General features: G+C 58.7%; 1 protein-coding gene across 1 annotated transcript in view; it reads right to left on the bottom strand.

Annotated features, from left to right (window-relative positions):
• The window catches only part of ARHGEF17 (Rho guanine nucleotide exchange factor 17), a 34,346-nt gene extending 17,503 nt beyond the window's left edge, over positions 1–16,843 (bottom strand). Inside the window, exon 1 of the mRNA XM_049822946.1 lies at positions 13,853–16,843. Within this exon, the coding sequence (XP_049678903.1) occupies positions 13,853–16,843 (2,991 nt within the window). The remainder of the gene's footprint in view (positions 1–13,852) is intronic.
• Between the last annotated feature and the right edge of the window lie 2,450 nt (positions 16,844–19,293).

The raw sequence follows: 19,293 nt of genomic DNA, 5'->3' as shown, positions 1-19,293 counted from the left end.
GAAGGAGCCAGGCTGGATCCCACTGTGCATTCGGGGGCCCAATGGAGGTCATCTCGCCATCACCCAGGAAAGAAAAAGCAGGAGAGATGCCGGCCGTCCCCGCCGGCCGCCGAGCCTGGACCCCCCTGCGTGCGGCCCGCAGCCCACAGGAAATTCCTGGGAGTGTTTGGCCACTCCAACAGCGCTGCCTATTTTTAGGGCCGTCTAAAATATGAGCCAGTTATTTTTAGCAGCGCGGCTCTTTGTAAACACCTTTAGATTTCCTTTCGGACTCGCTTTTTTTTTTTTTTTTTTTTTTTTTTGCAACCTGGGTGTTTCGTCCCCCAAAAAAACCCAAACACTCCCAGGAAAAGCATCCCTATCCCTTGGGACAGAACCAAGGGGTTCATCCCCCATCCCAAAGACTTGTGCCAGTGTCGCAAGGATGCCCCCGAACACCCGCAGATGGAACGGATCCGGCACTGGGGATTTGGGGGGTGATTCAGCAGAACCCCAAATCCAGGATGGGGGGCTCGGAGAGGGGGTTTTCCCCCAGTTTTTCCCTCCAGCATTGGAAATACAACCCCCCAATCCCACTTGGCCTCCCACCAAAGAACGGGAGCTCTCCTAGGCTGCTCTATTTTATTTTTTAATAAAAAATCCGGGTGCAAATCCATCATTTTGCTTTTCCCTGCCCAACTGTAGCAATGCAGGAGGAGCTTGAGCATCCCCAAGGATTTTAAAACATCTTCAAATATTAAAAAAAGGACCTGGCAAATCCTGTCCTGCCTCCACCCCCTGCAAACAAAGTGGCATCGATGGAGGAGAGTCCCAAAAACTTCATTTTTTGAAGAAAAATGGGGGGTTAGGGAAAAGGGAGAGCAAGGATGTACAATCCTTGAAGAATCCCAGCCATGACGGCAACCTCCAGCCCTTGAACCCAAGCTGAGACTGTGCACACATCAGTGCATGTAATGATGCCGATTGCAGCCACCCTGAGGACTCCCCTCCAATCCCGCTGCTGGTGGGAACTGGGCCACTGAAACACAGGGACGCGCGGGCGGGTGTCACACGCGCTGTCACCACCCGGCTGGGATGCTAAAATCACATCCCGTGGGAGGAGGGATCTCCGTATCCCCGGAGACAGCATTTCACCCCAAAATTCCCTTCCCAGACCTGCAACACGCAGCATTTCTCCGAGGTCAGCGGTGTAACGAGTTGTGCCAGGGCTCAGCCATATGCTGGATGAGCTGTAGCAGGGATTTTGACCATGAGACCTCACTTTGGGGGAAAAAAAAATGGCTTTAGGAAAAAATCTGTTTCAGACCATTTTGGGAGTGGGATTTGCCACTTGGGGCCTTCCCAGCTCATCCTTCCGGCAGCTGCCGAAGGAGGAGCTAGCCCTGCTTTGAGCAAAATTATTCCCACCCCTCCAAAATGTGCCAAAATTTTAATAAATAAATACAAGTTGGTTTTCCCTCGTTACAGCTTGTCCCCGCTGCTGGCTCCCCATGTGCTGTACTGCTGGGGGGTGTGGGGGATTCTCTAGGGTCTTGTAGTAGGGTTGTGCTAGGAGCAGCCTGAATCTCAATACCTCCTCGAGACCCTCGTTCCCACTTTGGAAGAAACTGGGGGGAACTGGGATTTCTGCACCTTTTCTTTCCTGGGATACTCCTTCCCGGGGCAGATCCCACTAGAGGGAGCTGGGACATAGTGGGAGCCCCTGGCCCATGGGGACAGTCCCCTGCCCCAGGGAGCCCACAGTGCATGGCGAACGCCCAAGCTTAACAATTTTAATGTGCCCTTGGCTGTATTTCTACAAAAACCCTGGAAAAAAAAGACTCAGAAACAAAACTGGACCCTCTTCTATCCATCCCAACGTGACGAGCAAACACCTCCGCAGCAAACGGCATCATCCCGACATGTAAAACTTGGTCACACAGCCGGAAAAGCCCCTGACTGGCACTATTATCCAAGATAGGATCATGCTATTACATCCAATTCTGTATTTCCTCAATTTCTCAGTTTCTGGCAGGAAAATAGCTTGGAAAAATCCCATTATCTCCTCTCGGGATGTTTTTAAGCAGGAGGGTTGATTGGGTTTTGTAGGGCTTTCAAGGCAAACCCATCCAACCTTTGCCTTGGAATAAATGATGCTCAGCCGTAGGTCCCACACGGCTCTGTGCCACGCGGGTGGAGGGACAGCAGCCACCAGACAGGGTAAGACCTTGCTTTGCTGGATACCAGCCACTGCCATCCCTGGGCACCAGCCCCTGGCATCCTTGGGTACCGACCACCTCCATCCCTGGGCATCAGTAACTCCCATCCCTGGTACTAGCACTCCCCATCCCTGAATACCAGTCACTGCATCCCTGGGCATGTCGCTCTATCCCTAGATACCAGTCACCGCATCCATGGTATCAGCCATCACCATCCCTGGGCACAAGTCACCTCCATTGCTGGGCACTGCTCACCCCGTCCCCGGGCACCAGTCATCTCCATCACTGGGCACCAGTCACCACATCCCTGGGTACCAACCACCGCCATCCCTGGGTACCAGTCATTTCCATCCCTGGTACCAGCCACCACCGTCCCTGGTACCAGTAACTTCCATCCCTGGGTACCAGTCACCTCCTTTCTGGGGCATGTCACCCCATCCCTGGGTACCAACCACTGCCATCCCTGGGCATCAGCCACAGCCATCCCTGGGTACCAGCCACCTCCTTCCCTGGGTACCAGTCACCTCCATCCCTGGGTACCAGTCACCTTCTTCCCAGAGCGTGTCACCCCCTCCCTGGGTACCAATCATCTCCATCCCTGGTACCAGTCTCCTCATCCCTGAACATCAGTCATCCCATTCCTGGGTACCAGCCCTCTCCATCCCTGGGACCACCAGGCCCTGTGTCCTGGAGAAACCACCCACCACGTCCCGGGGGAACACAAGGACCTGTGCCGCAGGAGAGGGGCTGTGCCCAAGCCAGGCTGACGCCGGACAGCATCACGTCCCCTTCCCGCCCAGCCGCTCGCTCTTCTCCCACGGGTAAGAAAAGTCCAAGCCACTTTCCAAAGCGTAACTTCTTGAAAGGAAATAAGAGCATAAATCAGCAGCTCTGATTCAGCTCCGCTTCGGTTACTAATAATACTCCCGTGTTTATTCGCAGTCCTGGGGCTAGAGATGTTTGCTTTTCCCTCGGTCGTGGTTTTTCCCAGGCTCCCAGCTCGCAGAGGAGCCTTGATTTGTTCAGGGATGCTCCCATGGAGAAACCCAGCAGCACAACCGCCTCCAGGATGGGGAGGAAGAGGAGGAGGAGGAGGGTGGCTCCAGCCCCAAACTGATGTGCCGAGAATTCAGTTGTTTTCCCTTCTTTGACTTCTCGGCTGCGGTGATTCATCCCGGGAGGACACGGCCTGGCTGTAATTCTGCTTTTTAAGTGTGAGAAAAAACCAGGAATAAAAAATAAAGGAGTCGGAGCAATTTTTTCAGGGCAGGGTGGAAGGATGCTGGGCATCCCGGTGCTGTCCTGGTGAGCAGCAGCACAGGGACTGGTCCCAGTGGGATGGGGAGCAGAGAGACGGCGGGAGGTTCATTTCCCAGAGCAACAAAAATTCATCCTCCAAATGCGTCGCAAGGCTTTTCCCATGGGATTTTCACTTGAAATCAGCATTTGCATTACCAGAGCCAGGGTGCAAGGGGTTCCCTCCTCCCCCCCCCCCCCAAATGACGCTCAGGGTCTTGCTGGCGCATCTCAGGGCACCCTCCCTCCGCTACTGGCAGCACCCCGTGGGTGTCCCCCCTTCCCATGCCCCCCTCCCACCCGATCTGCGATGATCACCCCGATTTACCCCCCCACCCCCCACCCCGCTGCTACCATCCATCCGCCGGCGCATTTGCAGAGCCCTTGCAAAACTCATGTCGTCGCCGTCCAGGGTGCGGCGGGGGGCTTGCTGGCCAGCTTTTGCCGAGCCCTAGAGCAGCTTTCACCAAATATGGAAGGTTTTTTTTGCCTCCGGTTTTCGGCACGCAGGCCGCGGCCCAAGAGCGCAGCTTTCCAGATGCTGAGGTCAGCTGCGCTCTTCTCCGCCCCCCCCCCCCGGCTCCTTCTCCACCGCCTCCCAGTACGCTTGGCCCTGCACCCACTGGGAGAGGGGGAATGCCACCCCCCCGACTTGCCAGCATCCCTGGATCCCCCACCAGCATCCTCCGCTGCTGGCGCATCCCGCGGCACCTCAAAAGCAAGTTATTGGGATTTTGGGGGGAGAGGGAAGCCAGGGAGGAGAAGGGTGCCCAGTGCTGGTACCCCTTGTCATTGATGCTGGTGCCAGCCTGGCACACGTGGGTAGGAGGTGTCCTGGGTGCCTGGTGGCATGGGGTGTGGATCCAGGTGAGGGGGGTGCAAGCAAACTTGGGGTACCCAAGAGGGTGCTGGCCTGGCACCCAGGGGGTGATGGAGGCCAGGAGTCACTGGGCAACCAAGAGCCAAAGGGCACCCAAGAACTGATGGGCACCAGGAGCTGACTGGTACCCAGGAGCCGATGGGTACTCAAAAGCCAAAAGGTATCCAGGAGGCACTGGGCACCCAGGAACTGATGGGCATCTGGAGCTGATGGGCATCCAGGCCTCCGTGTGGACCCAGAATTCCAGGGGCACCAGAAACCAAGAGGTATCCAGGAGCCAAAGGGTACACAAGAGTTGATGGATGGTCAGAAGCCGATGGATGCCCAGGAACTACCCTGCAGTCCATGGGCAACCAGGAGCTGATGGGCACAAGGACCTGGCAGCACCAAGGAGCTTACAGGCACCCAAGAGCTGTTGGGCACCCAGGAGCCAACAGACACCCAGGAGTGCATGGGCACCCAGAAGCTAATGGGCATCCCGTAGGCACCCAGGAGCTGATGGATGCCCAGGATCCAATAGGTACCAGGAGTCCATGGGCACCCACAAATCCACAAGCATCCAGGAGTCAACAGAAACCAGGAGCTTATGGGCATCCAGAGTCCATGGGCACCCAAGAACTGATGGATGGCCACCATCCAACAGGCACCCCAGAGTCCATGGGCACCCAGAAGTCAATGGGCACCCAGAATGCATGGGAATGCAGGAGTTGATGGATTCCCAGGATCCAACAAGTACCACGAGTTCATGGGCACCCTCAAATCCACAAGCATCCAGGAGCTGATGGACACCCAGGAGTCCATGGGCACCCAGGAGGTGGTGGACATACCGGAGCCAGGAGCCCTGAACAGCCCATGCTCTGCCCCTGCCCTGGTCCTTCTCATGCCCCCCTCGCCCGAATCCATGCCCTTGGCAGCAGCCTAGGTACAACTCCCAGAAGACCCCCTTTGTGCCCATGCCAGCCTCCATCCCCAGCATCACCCATGCCCCGCAGACACGCAGCCCCACAGCACCCCATGCTCAGTGGGTCCCCTTGCCCAGCATGGCTGCAACCGGGGCGGCAGGGAGCCAGTAAGGGGGGGGACCACGGACTTCGCCAGAAACGCCCACATCCCACGTCACATCACGGCGAGGCGAGAGGTGACGCCTTCCCTGCCATGTCATTGTCACGGCGGCACCCCGGGGCAGGGTGGGGGCGAAAAAAGGGCGTTTCAGCGTCTACTGACCTGCGCTGGGTTCGGATGACCAAGGGACGAGTCCCCTCTCCGCTTACTGAGGCTCTGAGCCATCTACATCCCATCTCACCGGGGTTTTGGGCAACCAAAAAGAAAATAAAGGACCAAACCCGATCCCCTACCGCTAGCGACGGCGTTTCTGCCGAGGGGTCAGGATGAAACCCTTCCAAAAAAAAAGCAAGAAGAAGGATGCCAAATCAGGGCAGGCCAACGAGTCTGCTGCTACTCCAGCTAAAAAAAGCAGGAAACCATATCCCGGGCTTGGAGATGCCAATCTTCCCATGCAAACAACTCCCTTCTTGTTTTTTTTGGAGAGTACCGGAGGGCTCGGGAACAGACGGTCACAAATAGCAACTCCACGGCACCGCCGAGGAAACGTTCTCCAGCCCCAGGAACCATGTGGGGATGCTGGTGTCCCCATGTTGGGATGGTGGTTCCTCTGGAGGGGTCCTGGTGGTGGCCGTCCCCATGTCAGGATGGTGGCTTCTCTGGAGGGGACCTGGTGGTGGCGATGCCCACGTCGGGATGGTGGCTCCTCCAGAGGAAACCTGGTGGTGGACACTACCACAGATGTCTTTTTCCCAGCACAGCCACGCAGAGGTGTCCTAGTGAGGTTCATTGGTGTCTTGGATGTCACCGGTGGGGTGGAAGGTGGTGGCGGCCATCCCCTCGTTCCCAAAAGGGGACATGTCCAGGGGCTCTGGGACGTGGCAGGTCATGGTGGTCACACAAGCCCACCATGTTCCTGGCATCAAGCCTTTCAGCCCTCAAGTTAAAGGGATTCAACTTAAAATAATCTATATAAGGCACAGGGGGACATGCAGCTTGGGGACAACCCCCCTCTGCAACCAGTAATGGTGGCCACGGAGCAACTGGTACCAGTGCGGGCAGGAACTGGGCAGACTGGGACCAGCCCCCCATTCCCTGGAAGCTGAGCAGCTCCAACGGGAGTTTGCACGAAGAGCGAGTTACTGGAATATTTTTACCCAGATACTGATTTTCGTTCTCCCTCCCATTGGCCGGGCCGCAGTTCCCAAAGACCCAAAAGCAAACACGCTATTTTTAGAGAAGAGTTCATTTACTGGAGCCATTCCCTTTGAAATTCCTCACCCATCCTCTCCATGGAAACCGAGGGAGCCCAGAGAAACAGCCCCACGGGGACCAACCATCAGAGCTTTAAAAAGAGCCACGTTGAGGGAGAGGGGGTGGAAGTGGCTGATTTTTCTTCTCCGGACACATCCTGGCCTAGAAACACCATGGTGGAAATCGCAATATATTTGCTTTAGTGGGTTCTGTCTGTGCAAGCTGGGCTTGATGCCTTCAGGAGGAGATGTCCTGGAAGATGGATGATGCCCACTCTGAAAATCATGCCTGTATAGTTAGTGGGGCCTGTTGTCTTGGATGGGTGGTGGGGATGGGTGGTGGAGATAGGAGGAGGAGGGATCGGTGGAGAGGGGATGGCCGGATGGGTGGATGGAGATGGATGGAGAGGGATGGAGAGGGATAGAGATGGGAGGAGATGGATGGAGATGGTTGGAGATGGGTGGAGATGGATGGATGGATGGATAGATGGATGGATGGATGGATGGAGATGGGTGGATGGAGATGGGTAGATAGAGAGATATATATGGATGGAGATGGATGGAAGGAATGGAAGGCTGGCAGGAAGGAAGTCTCCTCTCCCATTTTCCAGGGAAAAGCCCTGGGAGAAGGGGAAGAAACCATACAGATCAAACCCCAATGTTGCCCAGCTGTATCTTCCCTTCATGTGACAGCACCACCTCCTCCACCCTGAATTTAGGAGAATTCCCTGCTGCAGCTCCAAAGCTGCGGGAACTGCCCCATCGGGACCTGCCTGTGCCACACGGGCGATGGAGCTCAGCAACAAAGTCACAGCAAGGGGAGACCTTGGCACGTCACCTCTCTGGTCCCTCCCATCACATAGGGCTCTGCATCCACGGGAGACCTCCCACTTCGGAAATATCCCTGGGAAAGGCTCTAAATCCCCTAACCCTTGCAATGACGGACTAACGCCGCAGCAACATGACCCAGGAAGTTTTGAGCCTCCATCCCAGCGGAGTTTGGCAGGAGGGTACCAACCACGTACGTGCACATCTCAGAGTTGCCGACCTGCTGCTTCCCCTGCACGAACAGATCAGACGATGGAGGCCCCCTCCTCCAAGCAGAAGCTTCGGAGGCGTGCGATTTTGCACGGAAAAGACCAGGCATGAAGCCCTGTGCATGCATGCAGGCAGCGTGCAGGCAGGCTGCCCAGAAATGCAGAACGGCCCGTGCGATGCAGACACGGTGACGGTGCAGCCCTGCACACCGTCCCTGTGCATCGCTGGCTGTGCACACCAGGAGCACCGATGTCTCTGTGCACCCCTGCACACAGAGCACACCGCATCTAGCACCCCTGCACGTGGACCCCAGCACCTGGGATCTCCCCGTGCAAGGGTGCAGGTGAGCAGTGGCACTACCGATCTCCCCGTGCACCCCTGCACGTGCAACGAGCACCAGGGATCTCCCCGTGCATCCGCGTGTGTGTGCAGACCCCACCAGGAATCTCCCTACGCGCCCTCGCACATGCAAACTGCCACAACTGATTTCTTTGCGCATCCTTACGCACCCTTGCACCAGCATCAGGGACCTCCCCGTACACCCCTGCACGTGCACCCCTGCGACAAGGACCTCCCCGTGCACAACTGCACGTACGTCCCAGCACCGGGGATCTCACCGTGCGCCCCTGTGTGTGCAGACCAGCACCATGAATCTCCTTATGCACCCTTGTACGTGCACACCAGCACCAGAACCTCCCCGTGCAACTCTGCATGTGCACACCAGCATCAGAGATCTCCCTCCGGACCCCTGCATGTGCATTCCAGCACCAGGGATCTCTCAGTGCACCCCTGCACGTGCACCCCTGCATGTGCACCCTTGCACCAGCACCCCAGCACCAGGCACCTCCCCATGCACCCCTGCATGTGCACCCCTGCAACCAGGCACCTCCTGCACGAGAACCCCTGCACCAAGAACCTTCCCGTGCACCCCAGCACCGCAGACCTCGCCGTGCAGGGATGTACATGCACACCAGCACCGGGGATTTCCCTGTACAGGGATGCACAGGGGCAGCAGCACCAGGGACCTCCCTGCGCACCCCTGCCCGGACACCTCCACAGCCGGGGACCTCCTGCACACGCAGCCCTGCACCCAGGACCTCTCCGTGCACCCTCGCACATACACCCCTGGACCAGAGACCTCTCCGTGCAACCCTGCCTGTGCACCCCTGGAGCACGGACCTCCCCGTGCACCCCTCTTGCACGTGTACCCCAGCACCCAGGGGGGGCCGTGGGTCTCTCCGTAGGCTGGAAGCGGAGCTCACGCCGAACCCGTCCCAGCCTCCCACCCTCGTCGCAGCCCCGGCATCCTGCCAAAAGCCCGACCTTTGGGCCAGGCGGCTGCGGGCCAAGGCCAGCCCCCGGCACCGAGCTCAGCCCAGCGCTAACCCTCTCGTTCCGGGGCTGGATCCGGCCCCACGGTCACCATCACAGGGCACCCCCCCACCCATGGGGTGCTACGCTGGGGTGTTTGGGCTTAAAGGATGTGTATCCCAGCTGGTCCATCCTCTCTGTTGGAGTTCACTGCCTAATTAATTAGAGGCTTTTAATTAAAGCCAGGGCAGGCACCGAGGACGAGGAACAAGGAGCAAGGCGGGTGGCTCGGGGCGACACCAGACATGTCCTCTGTGTCACCCAGGGGCGTTCAAAACCCTGGCAGCGGGGAAGGAAAGGGGCAAAAATGGGCAGAGTTAAAGGGATTTTGGCACTGAGGAAGGGAAGACTAAAAAATGGGCAGAGTTAAGGGGATTTTGGCACTGGGGAAGGGAAAGGGCAAAGACGGGAAGATTTAAGGTGATTTTGGCACCTGGGAAGGAAAGAGGCAAAAATGGGCAGAGTTAAGGGGATTTGGGCTGGTCCAGCCCCCCAGCCCCATTGCTTGGCCCCGTGCCGGTGGTCCCACTGTTGGTCTGTGCCGCTGATAGGTAGCATCACCTGTGGGTCCCCCCGACGCCGGCCAACTTCTCCTCGCTGCATCCCACCTCCAAGCTCCCTCTGAAGGGCAGTGGAGGCTGCCTGCGTGCCTCAGTTTCCCCCCACCCCAGAGTTTCGCTGAGCACGGCTCAACCAGGGCTGCAATACCCAAGCAAATCATCGGCGCAGGCACTGCAAGAGGAAAGCCAAGATTTACCCATCCCCATCCTCCCCCCGCAACGGCTTTAATTATAGATTTCCAGTAACACCAAAAAATGAGAAAACTCCCAGCCGTGGCCCAAAACCTGGTTTCTATGGAGATTTACGGAAAGGGAATGGAGGGATAAATAGGTCCAAAGATGATAAACTTTGGCCAAGGAATACGTGGCCAGTGCACAGATCCGGCCCTCGAGCTGTCCCCAAAGCAAGGGCGAGCTTCTGGACGATGAGCCATGCCGGGGCGACCTCGGAGAGAGGATGCTTGGGAGGGATAGGGGGGTTTTACGCAAGCGTCCCTGGGAACATGACCCTGATGTTTGCCTCTGGGGATCCCCCTCCATCCCCAAAGACTTTTTCGGGGTGCAGCCGCCCCGCTCGGGGAGCAGCAGGTGGGGAAGGCAGCGGCCAGGGCGCCGGGGGCCACGTTCCCACGGCTCCTCTGCTCCCGCGAGGTGCTATATTTAAATCAATATTTTCCTGTTTAATCTGACTGCTGCTAAGTCAACAAACAGAGCATGGCAGCAAACATACCTAATTTTCCATCCCATGCTGGATTCGGCCATGGAGGAAAGAAAGATCTAAGGGGTCACCAGCCTGGCATCCCGCTCATACCTTCACCGAGCAGCAAATGGACCCCAAATCCACCCCAAATCCGCCCTAAACGCACCCTTGCTCCGTGCCGGTCTGCTGCACATGCGTGTCCACGGGTGTGCACACGTGTGCTGCCCATCCCAGCGGCTTATGGGGTGCTGGAGGCAGAAAAACTTTTCTATCTTGAGTTTTGGGGATTTTTTAACTTGTTTTCTTGAAAGCATCCTGTCTTTCTGCAGCTCCCGTGCTTGTGTCCTGGAGCAGGACGTGCTGCTAACAGCTCCTGGGAATTAAAAGCCTCATGCCCGGCATCAGACACAGGGTGAAGGAGCTCTTCTGCACCCAGGACGGCTTGGCCGGCATCAGCCCCATGGAGGATCGCTGGAAAGCACCCAGGACAAACAGTCCTGCCGCCGAGGGAGAACAGCACGTTACCTCTCGCAGCCGGGACGCGCCGGGCAGCCGAACCCAGCAAACAGCCGGCACGGCGGCAGCGCTCACCACTGCCAAAGCCACCACCAAACCGTGGGGGCTGGGAAAATACCCCGGGGGGATGATGCTGCAGGGATGTTGTTCTCCAGGAGAATATCTTGGGGGGAAAATGCTGGAGGGATGTTGGACCCCAGGAAAATATCTTGGGGGAATGATGCTGCAGGGGTACCCAACCACAAGAGAATATCTTGGAGGAGCAAGATATATCTAGGGAGAGAATATTTTGGGGGGGCATCGCCACACACTTGCCAGGCCCCATTATTAATCTCTTCCCAGCATCGTCTGCTGGAGACAGACACCAGGACAGACAGACCATCGCCACAATGCAGGATGGATGCTCCGACGTCCCCAAATCCCCAAGCAACAATGACCATTTCCCCGAGCAGACAACCGACCTCGTGACGCCGGCCCTCTCCATTGAGTTAGGGAGGGGAAAAAAAAATAAATAAAAAATAAAGCTTATTTCTTTGCCATCCGTCAGGGAGCACGTAAATCTCTGCTCCCAGCCAGCCGTCCTGGTGCCAAGTTATATCCGGTCCTCGATGCTCTTGCCTATAATTAAAGCAACTCCCTTGCAGGGCTCGGTCCCCCTCCGCCCCCCCAGCGAAGGCTGGTGCCATCTGAAATAAAACATCCCAGCTCCACTATATAATAAATCAAAAGGAGAAATAAAAATCCTGGTTTCAGTTATGTTATGGCTGCAGCACAAAGAAATTCAAAGGCAGGAGAGAGATTTGAAGATACAGCTGCGGCGTTGCCCTTAAAAGGGAAAATTCGCACCCTCTTCGCCGAGGCCGGCGGGTTCAAGCAAGGTAAGGAGCAGCATCCCCGGGGTCCAGCCCCGTGGGGTGGCCCATGTCCCCGAGGTGATGCTCGGCCAAACCGGGCTCCCAGCTGCCAGAGCCCAGTGCTGGAGTTGGTAAAAATCCACCCGAAATGATCCCAAAGTGACCGGGGTTGGGGGGCGTATCGGGGTGCGGGGTCAGCAGAGCGTCCCTGGTACTGGGGCCATCACGGGGTGGGCACCGTCCCTGGGGCACCGCAGGGAGCTGCCTGAATAAAAAATACCACTTTATAAATTATTAATAGAAACCACGTATTATATAAACATATTAATAATTTAGTAAGAGAGATTTCTTTATAAAGAAATGCCGCCGGGTGCACTGCCTTGCCTTGGGGACCTGCTGATGTCCCAAAGGTGCCGCCAGCCACGGCGCCGGGAGGTTCCTCGTTACCCCGCTTAATTATAACGCTCGATGCTTCAATAGCACTTTTCACCCCGAGATCAGAGAGGACAAGAGCCTCACTCTAAACTGGTACATCGGACCAAAATGCCTCACAATTCACCCCAAATTATTTCCAAGGCTGTTTTATGCAGGAGCCAGGAGCTCCCCGTTCTTGGCCACCAACAGCAATGGGGACAACAGCCGGAGAAGGAGCTGGATGAGGGGCAGAGCCCCTCAAGAGAATATCTTGGGGGAATGATGTTGCAGGGATGCTGGACCCCGAGAGAATATCTTGGGGGAATGATGCTGCAGGGATACCCAACCCCAAGAGAACATCTTGGGGGAACTGTGCTGCAGGGATGCTGGATCCCACGAGAATATCTTGGGGGAAGGATGTTGCAGAGATGCGGGACCCCAGGAGAATATCTTGGAGTAATGATGCTGTGGGGATGCTGAACTCCAAGATAATACCTTCAAGGAATAATGCTGTGAGGATGCTGGACCCCAGGAGGATGTCTTGGGGGAAGATGCTGCAGGGATGCTGCTCCCAAGGGAATATCTTGGGGGAATGATGCCGCAGGGATCTGGATTTTGGGAGCGTGCAAAGAAAAACACCCCTGCTCCACATGGCTCTGCCCTGGCCAGCAAGGGTTACACCACCGGGCTCAGCCCTGGGGACTTCACGCTTGGCTGCCGGCGGCTGTCGGAAGGGAACGGTCCAGCCCGTCCTCTTAAATCGGCATCGAAGCAGGGCGAGAGAGCCCTGCCAGCCCCGTTCCCGTGAGCTCTCGCCTCATCCCCCACGGGAACGGGTATTTCTGGGCTTCGCCCGGAGCTATTAAAAGCCCCGTGGGTGCCAGCACTGCTGTGCCGCAGGAGGAGGTGACGCTTCCAAGCCCCTCCTGGCACAAACACCCAAAGCAACGGAAAACCAAGTCCATCTTCAAACAACAGCCGAGGGGCCAGCAATGCCAAAAACCCACCCCGGGAAAGACCCCAAAGCCCGCGGCCGCTCTTTGGGGTGAGCAAACCGCCTTTGCATCCCCCAAACAGCATTAATTCTTCCGCAGACAGGATAAAACTTTACCCATTGATAAAATAGTCGGTGCATGCACAAGAATATTTTTCCCCTTTTTTCCCATGCTGCCGGCACTGCAAAGCCCATGGTCCCGGGCAGAGGGATGGTGATTTTTTTGGGGGGGAAAATGCCAGTTTGCTTGAAAAGGGCTATGACATGGGAAATCCCAAGCAAAAGGACCATTTAAGCCCTCCCCACCAAGGTAAAGGCAATTTTTGGTTCAGCATCTTGGGGCTGGCCAAGAGCACACCCGTTTACCGGGACTTAGATAGCATTGCTGGGAGATGCTATATATAAATACAGCATATAATACCTATGTATCTATAAAAACACCTTCCACCAAAACTTGGTGCTATTTAACCTGAAAACTGCTTCTTCCCACCCAAAAATCACCTTTTTATTGGGGGAGTCGCTCCTACAAACAAGAGCTCATCCCCTTGCAACTGCCAGGAAGGGCTGGGAAGGCTCTTGGCCATCCAGCAGTGCATCCACGGATGGGAATTCGTCCCCAACGAGGGACACGCGAGGCACCCCCAAAGCCACCAACGCTTTGGAGGGGTCAGGTACCGCGTGAAACGAAGGTGGTTTTAGGACGGATGGGCACTTACCACCTGCGGCTTGGTCCTGGGGCCATGTTCGTCGGGCGGCCGTGGGCATCGGGGCAGCCGGGGCTGTGGGGCAGCGGGTGGAGAGCGGGGTCCATCCCCAGGACCGGGGGACGCGTCACCTGAGTTGAGGGCCAGCATGTACCGCTTGGTGACATCCTCCAACGAAGGAGGCTGGAGGGTCGGGAAGGATTTGCCGGGTGAGCGGGCGGCAGCCGGTGCGGGGAGGTGGCTGTGGTGGCCGGAGGGGACAAGCGGCTCGGGGACGGTGATGGGGACGAAGGTGGCGGGCTCGCTGGTGTGACGGACGTGCTTGGTGGCCGGGCGGGTTTTGGTGGCGTGGACGGCAGGTGCTGGCGGTGGTTGGTTTTCCTGGTGAGCCGCGCGGTTGGAGCGCTTCTTGGAGCTGCGCCGGGCAATGCGAGGGGACAACACGTCGGCCAACTTGGGGTCAAAGCCATAGCCGCGGCCGGTGCCCGGCGCTGCTGGTTGTGCCGAGAGGATGGGCTCGCTGCTGGACGGTGGGATGCTGGGCTCCAGCTCGCTGATGGCCTCACCGGGACCTTCGAAGGCGCCGGCCGGCAGCTCACCGCGGCGGCTGGGGTCGCTCAATGACTTCTTCTTGATGGTCTTGCCGTTGCCCTTCTCGTCGACGAGTTTAGCCATGGCGCCGGGCTGGCTGACGATGGTTCGGATGAGGCTGCTGTAGTCCCGCGGCCCATCGCTGCCGAGTGACAGGTCGCTGCCTGCGCTGCCTGCGCTGCCTGCGATGGCGGCGGGTTGGGGGATGCCCGCCTTCGCGCTCAGCGAGCCCAGGAGGTTGCTGTCGACGGAGAAATTCTTCGCCTCCTCCGCCACCGAGCATCTCCGGTGGGGCATGGGGTCGCTCAGGGAGCGGTAGGGCTCGGTGCCACCCTCGCTGCCACCCTCCATCCCATTGGTACCTGCCGAGGGGAACTTACGGCGGCGGCGCAAGCTGCCGGGGGTGCTCGGCGTCTCGGATTTGCCAGCTGGAAGGTCTTCAACCGCCGCTGCCGGGTGAGCGGGCAATGGCATTTCGGTGTCACCGGCTGCCGGCCCGGCGTTGGGCAGCGTCCAGGCGTCCACGGCTTCATGCAGGTCTTGGAAGGGCATCCCCACGGGTTCTGGCTCCGTGACGATGCCCTCGTCCGTCACGCTCGACTCGTGACCCGACAGCTCCTCCACGGATTTCCTGCGAGCGAGGTTCTCCTCCGACTCCGCTTCCTTCAAACACCGCGTGCTCTCCGCCCGTCCCCGAAGGGTCACCTCTGTCGTCCCCGTCGGTGCCACCACCTCGGCGCCCTCCACACCTCCGCTGTCCTTCTGCTCGGCCGCGAAGCCGTAGTCCTGCTGGGAACCCATCCTGCTGATCTTCTCAAAGACCTGCCTCGCCTCCTGGATGTACTGGTCCTGGATGACCACGGGGAGGGCATCCTCGTCCCCCCGCTGTCCCCCATCCGAAGCCACCCGGTCCTGGCCGTCAGCGGTGGCCAGGAGGAGCTCGGAGGAGCTCTGCTTCATGGCGCTCTGTAGGAAAAGCCGCCGCGTCCCTGATTTTTCGGAGCAGGTGAAGGACTTGGCACGACGCAAAGTGGCCGTCAGGTCCTTGAGCGTTGGCCGCTCGCCCGGCGCCCAGCGGTTGGGGGGCTGAGCGGCGCTGCGGCTGCCCGGGGAGGGGGTGGCGACGCCGGAGCAGCCGTCGGAGCCGGCGTCGAGGCCGATCCTCACCCCCTTCTTCTTCACCTTCAGCTCCGAGAGGTCCGATTTGAGGAAGCTGAGGAGGGTCAGGGTCTCGGTGGCGATGTCGGGGTTGGACAAGGACTTGCGGTGCTCGGCCCGCTCCCCTTCCAGCCCCGGCTGGTGCGGGCTCTCGCTCCCAAAGTCCGGTTTTGCCTTGGCCGCGCCCTGCGGCAGCTTGGGACGGACGCGGACCGCCGGCTGCCCCCACGCCAGGCCGTCGCTCGTCCCGAAACTGGGCGACCGATAGACGCCGTAACCCGCCGGGAGAGTCCGTCCTTGGTTAGGCCAACAGACCCCAAACTGCTCCTCTTCCTTCAGCGTCTCCGTGCTGGAGTAACGGCTGCCGCTCCGCGACCCGCCGGGGCTGCCGAAGGGCAAGATGTTCACCTTGGAGACGCGGGCCACCACGGGCAAGGGATGACGGGCGACCGCCCGCCCGCAGCCTTCGGCCTCGGCCTCGCCGCCATCCGCCGGGCTCTCCCAACCGCCGCTCTCCTTCTTCTTCTTCCGGGCGACGCGGTGACGGTGGGCGCCGCTTTGCCCTTCGCCTTCGCTGCCGGACGAAGCGCGGGGAGACCGGGACGCCGTCGTCGCTTCATCCTCCCCGTTGGAGCGGGGCGACGGGGAGGAGGAGGAGGAGGAGGAGGGCGGTTGCGGTCGAGCCGAGTTATGCCAGGAATGCGGGCCGGGCTCCGGCGGAGCTCCGCGGGGAGAACGGAGAGCCGGGTGCGGGACGCGGCTGCGGGGCGGAGGCGGCGGGGGAGCTCCCCGCCCGCTCCCGCTCCCGGTGCCGTTCCCGTTTCCCATCCCGCCGCCGCTCCCATTCCCCGCTCCCCCCGCAGGCTGCCGGCAGCTTTCCCCGAAGAGTTTCCGCATCGCCGGGACGCTGGGCCAACGCGGCGGCTCCGCGTTTAAGCCCGGGCCCGGCGACGACGACGACGACGACGACGACGGCGGCGGCGGCGGTGGAGCCGGAGGCGGCGGCTGAGCCCCGGCATGAACCGGGCCCGTCGGCTCCGGCTCGGTAAAACGAAGCGAAAGCTGCCGTACCGAAGGGGCCAGGCTGCCAAAAGCCCGGCCCGCTTGTTGCTCCGCGATCGACGCTGAAACTTTCCTACCCGGGAAGAAGAAGCAGGAGGAGGAGGAGGAGGAGGAGGAGGAGGAAGGCGGGGAGGAGGCGGGCAGCAGCCACCGACCCGCCGCTACCCCCCGACCGCTGCCCCCCTCCGCCATTGTCTGCCCCCCCCCCCCCGCCGCCGCCTCCGCCCGCCCCCCGGCCCCGCCGCCGCCGCCGCCCCCCGGCCCCGGCCCCGGCCCCGGCCCCGGCCCCGCCGCAGGCACCGCCCGGCCCCGCTCCTCCTCCGGGCTGCCAGCGGGCTTCATCCCTCCCGCTTTGTTTTCTCTCTTCGCCTCCCCCCCCCCCCCCCGCCTTTTTTTTTTTTTTTTTTTTGGCTTTTCCTCCTCCCTCACCCCCTGCTTTTTTATTTGTTGCATTCAAATAAACTTTCCTCCCCGGAGGCGTGGTTTCCTCCCGCAGTGGGGGGATGGTTGGAGATTTTCCCTTTTTTTAAAAAAATTTAATTTTTCTTTTTTTTTTTTTTTTTGGGGTGGGGGGGAGAAGAAGGCGGCCGCAGAGCTGCCCTCCAGCTCCCAGACCGAGCAGGACGACCTCACATTCCCCCCCCCCCCCCCCCCCATCCTTCATCCCCTTCCTTCCATCCCCTCCCAGCTTTTTTTTTTTTTTAGGGGAAAACAGGATAAGTAAGCAAGAATTTGGGTGCCAGCGAGAGATCCTTCCCTTTGCGGTGGATTTCTCCAGCCCCTGCTTTGCAACTCATCTCGGGGAAGGCAGAACACCTTGTTCCCAACTTGCAAAATCCTCCTGTGACGCACTGCCCCGCCAACAGACTTTCTCGTGGTTTTTTAGCGTCGCTTGTCAGCGCTTGCTATTTGCAGCCCGTAGCCCCTTTTCCCCCAAGACAGCAGATTTATCGCTGGGGATGTGAAAAATGAAGAAGGTGGCTGGGATGGTTGATGGGTGAGCTGGGGCCTTGGCAGCATGGATGGGGCTGGAGGGGTGTCTTGCCCGCATAAAGCACGGCGCTGGCTCTGTCCCAGGGGCACAAAAAACCTGGTGGTGATTAAAAAAAAATCCAACACCCCCTGTAAATGCATTTTTCAGGATCTAAAAAGTGCCTCCGGCGATGCTGTGAGCTGCACCGCCTGGGCAGGTATTCCTTCCCTGGCTCTCCCTTCCCTCCCCTGGTTCCCCCAGGGCTGGGTGTCTCCCAGCAATAAGGACGATGACCCCATGACGTCCCCACCGTCACCTGGCATTAAGGATGGGATTTTGGGAAGAGCCACGCATTTCATCTCCTCTCGGTGCTGTAGGAACTGGTCCTCAGGCTGCTGGTGTTGAGCGTCTCACAAGGGAAGGAGATGTTTGGAAGCACCCACCCCATCCCTAAGTTGCCCCGTTGTGCCCATCACCCTGGCTTCTAGGCCTGGTGGTACCAACGGAATTGCTGACAGGACCCCAAGGCCGGGCAGGACATGGTCAGACCCAAAGGGAGCTCCTTGTGTCTCCTACGCTTAAAACCATCCAAAATCGGTGATTCCACCATCAGGGACCTCATCAGGGCGTCCTGGAGCGGCTGGATGCCACCGCCTGAGCCCACGCTGTCCCTGCAGCCACCACCAGCCTTTTGGGGAGCTCCTTATTTTTTTCCCCTCAGAGCTTTACTGTGGATCAATTTTGGCCGGCCACCTTGTCCCATGGGTGCTACCCAGGCACGGCGTGGTGCGACGGAGCAGGGCTCCTCCATCCCTCCCTGGAGCTGGGTGGGCACCCACAGACCCAGCTGGATTTCTCCAAATCTAAATATTTTGCGCCCTCTCCTGGGTCCAGGCGGTGTGGCCTGGTGCCTCCCACCCTGTCACCTTCTTTTTGTCTGCGAAGAGGGGGACACCAGGCTGGGACTGTGCCACCGGCCACCGCCCCCCCAGCATTTTGCCCTTCCGTTGCAGGACCCCAAAAATACATCGGAGGAGATTTTGGTGTGGATAAGCTCCGGCCAAGGGAAAGCCCGGAGCTGGCTTTGCCTCCTCCATCCCATTCTGTGCCCCAGCCCAAAGTCACTGTCACCAAGCATGGTCCTCCCCACTGGGACACGGCCACCACGCCTGCAAAACCAGGTGGTTTGAGCTAATGCCGTCGCAGAATCGCTCTCCGTTCCAGCCCGCCGTGATGCTAAGATCTTTGAGCATCATCCAAGGGCTGATGACCACGCTGGACACCCTCCTCATCCTCATGACAACAAGGAGCCACACTGGTACCACCAACCCTGGATCCTGCTGAGGTCCTTGGGTGGTCGGGTGCCCAAGGAAGATGCCGTGTGCTTGCAGGGAGCGAGGTGGGACGAAGTCGTGCGCTTGGCTGGGTGCAGGCAGCCCAGTCAGGGGGATGCTCATCCCTGGAGATTTGAAGCAATTTGCTTAAATCAAGTTAGACGTGATTATTATGCACAGCCAACCTGCGAGAAATGCAGCAACACAGGGATCCTTATATATATATATGTGTATATATACTATATATACATATATACACTGTATAGATACATATAGTGTATTCAGGGCAGAGAATATCTGCACTGCATAGCCTGTGCTGGGCTACAAACCTTCCC

The sequence above is a fragment of the Accipiter gentilis genome, chromosome 19, assembly GCF_929443795.1.
Source record: "Accipiter gentilis chromosome 19, bAccGen1.1, whole genome shotgun sequence".
Classification (NCBI taxonomy): Eukaryota; Metazoa; Chordata; class Aves; order Accipitriformes; family Accipitridae; genus Astur; species Astur gentilis.
The sequence above is the reverse complement of the archived record's forward strand: the minus strand, read 5'-3'. Positions and strand labels throughout refer to the sequence as shown.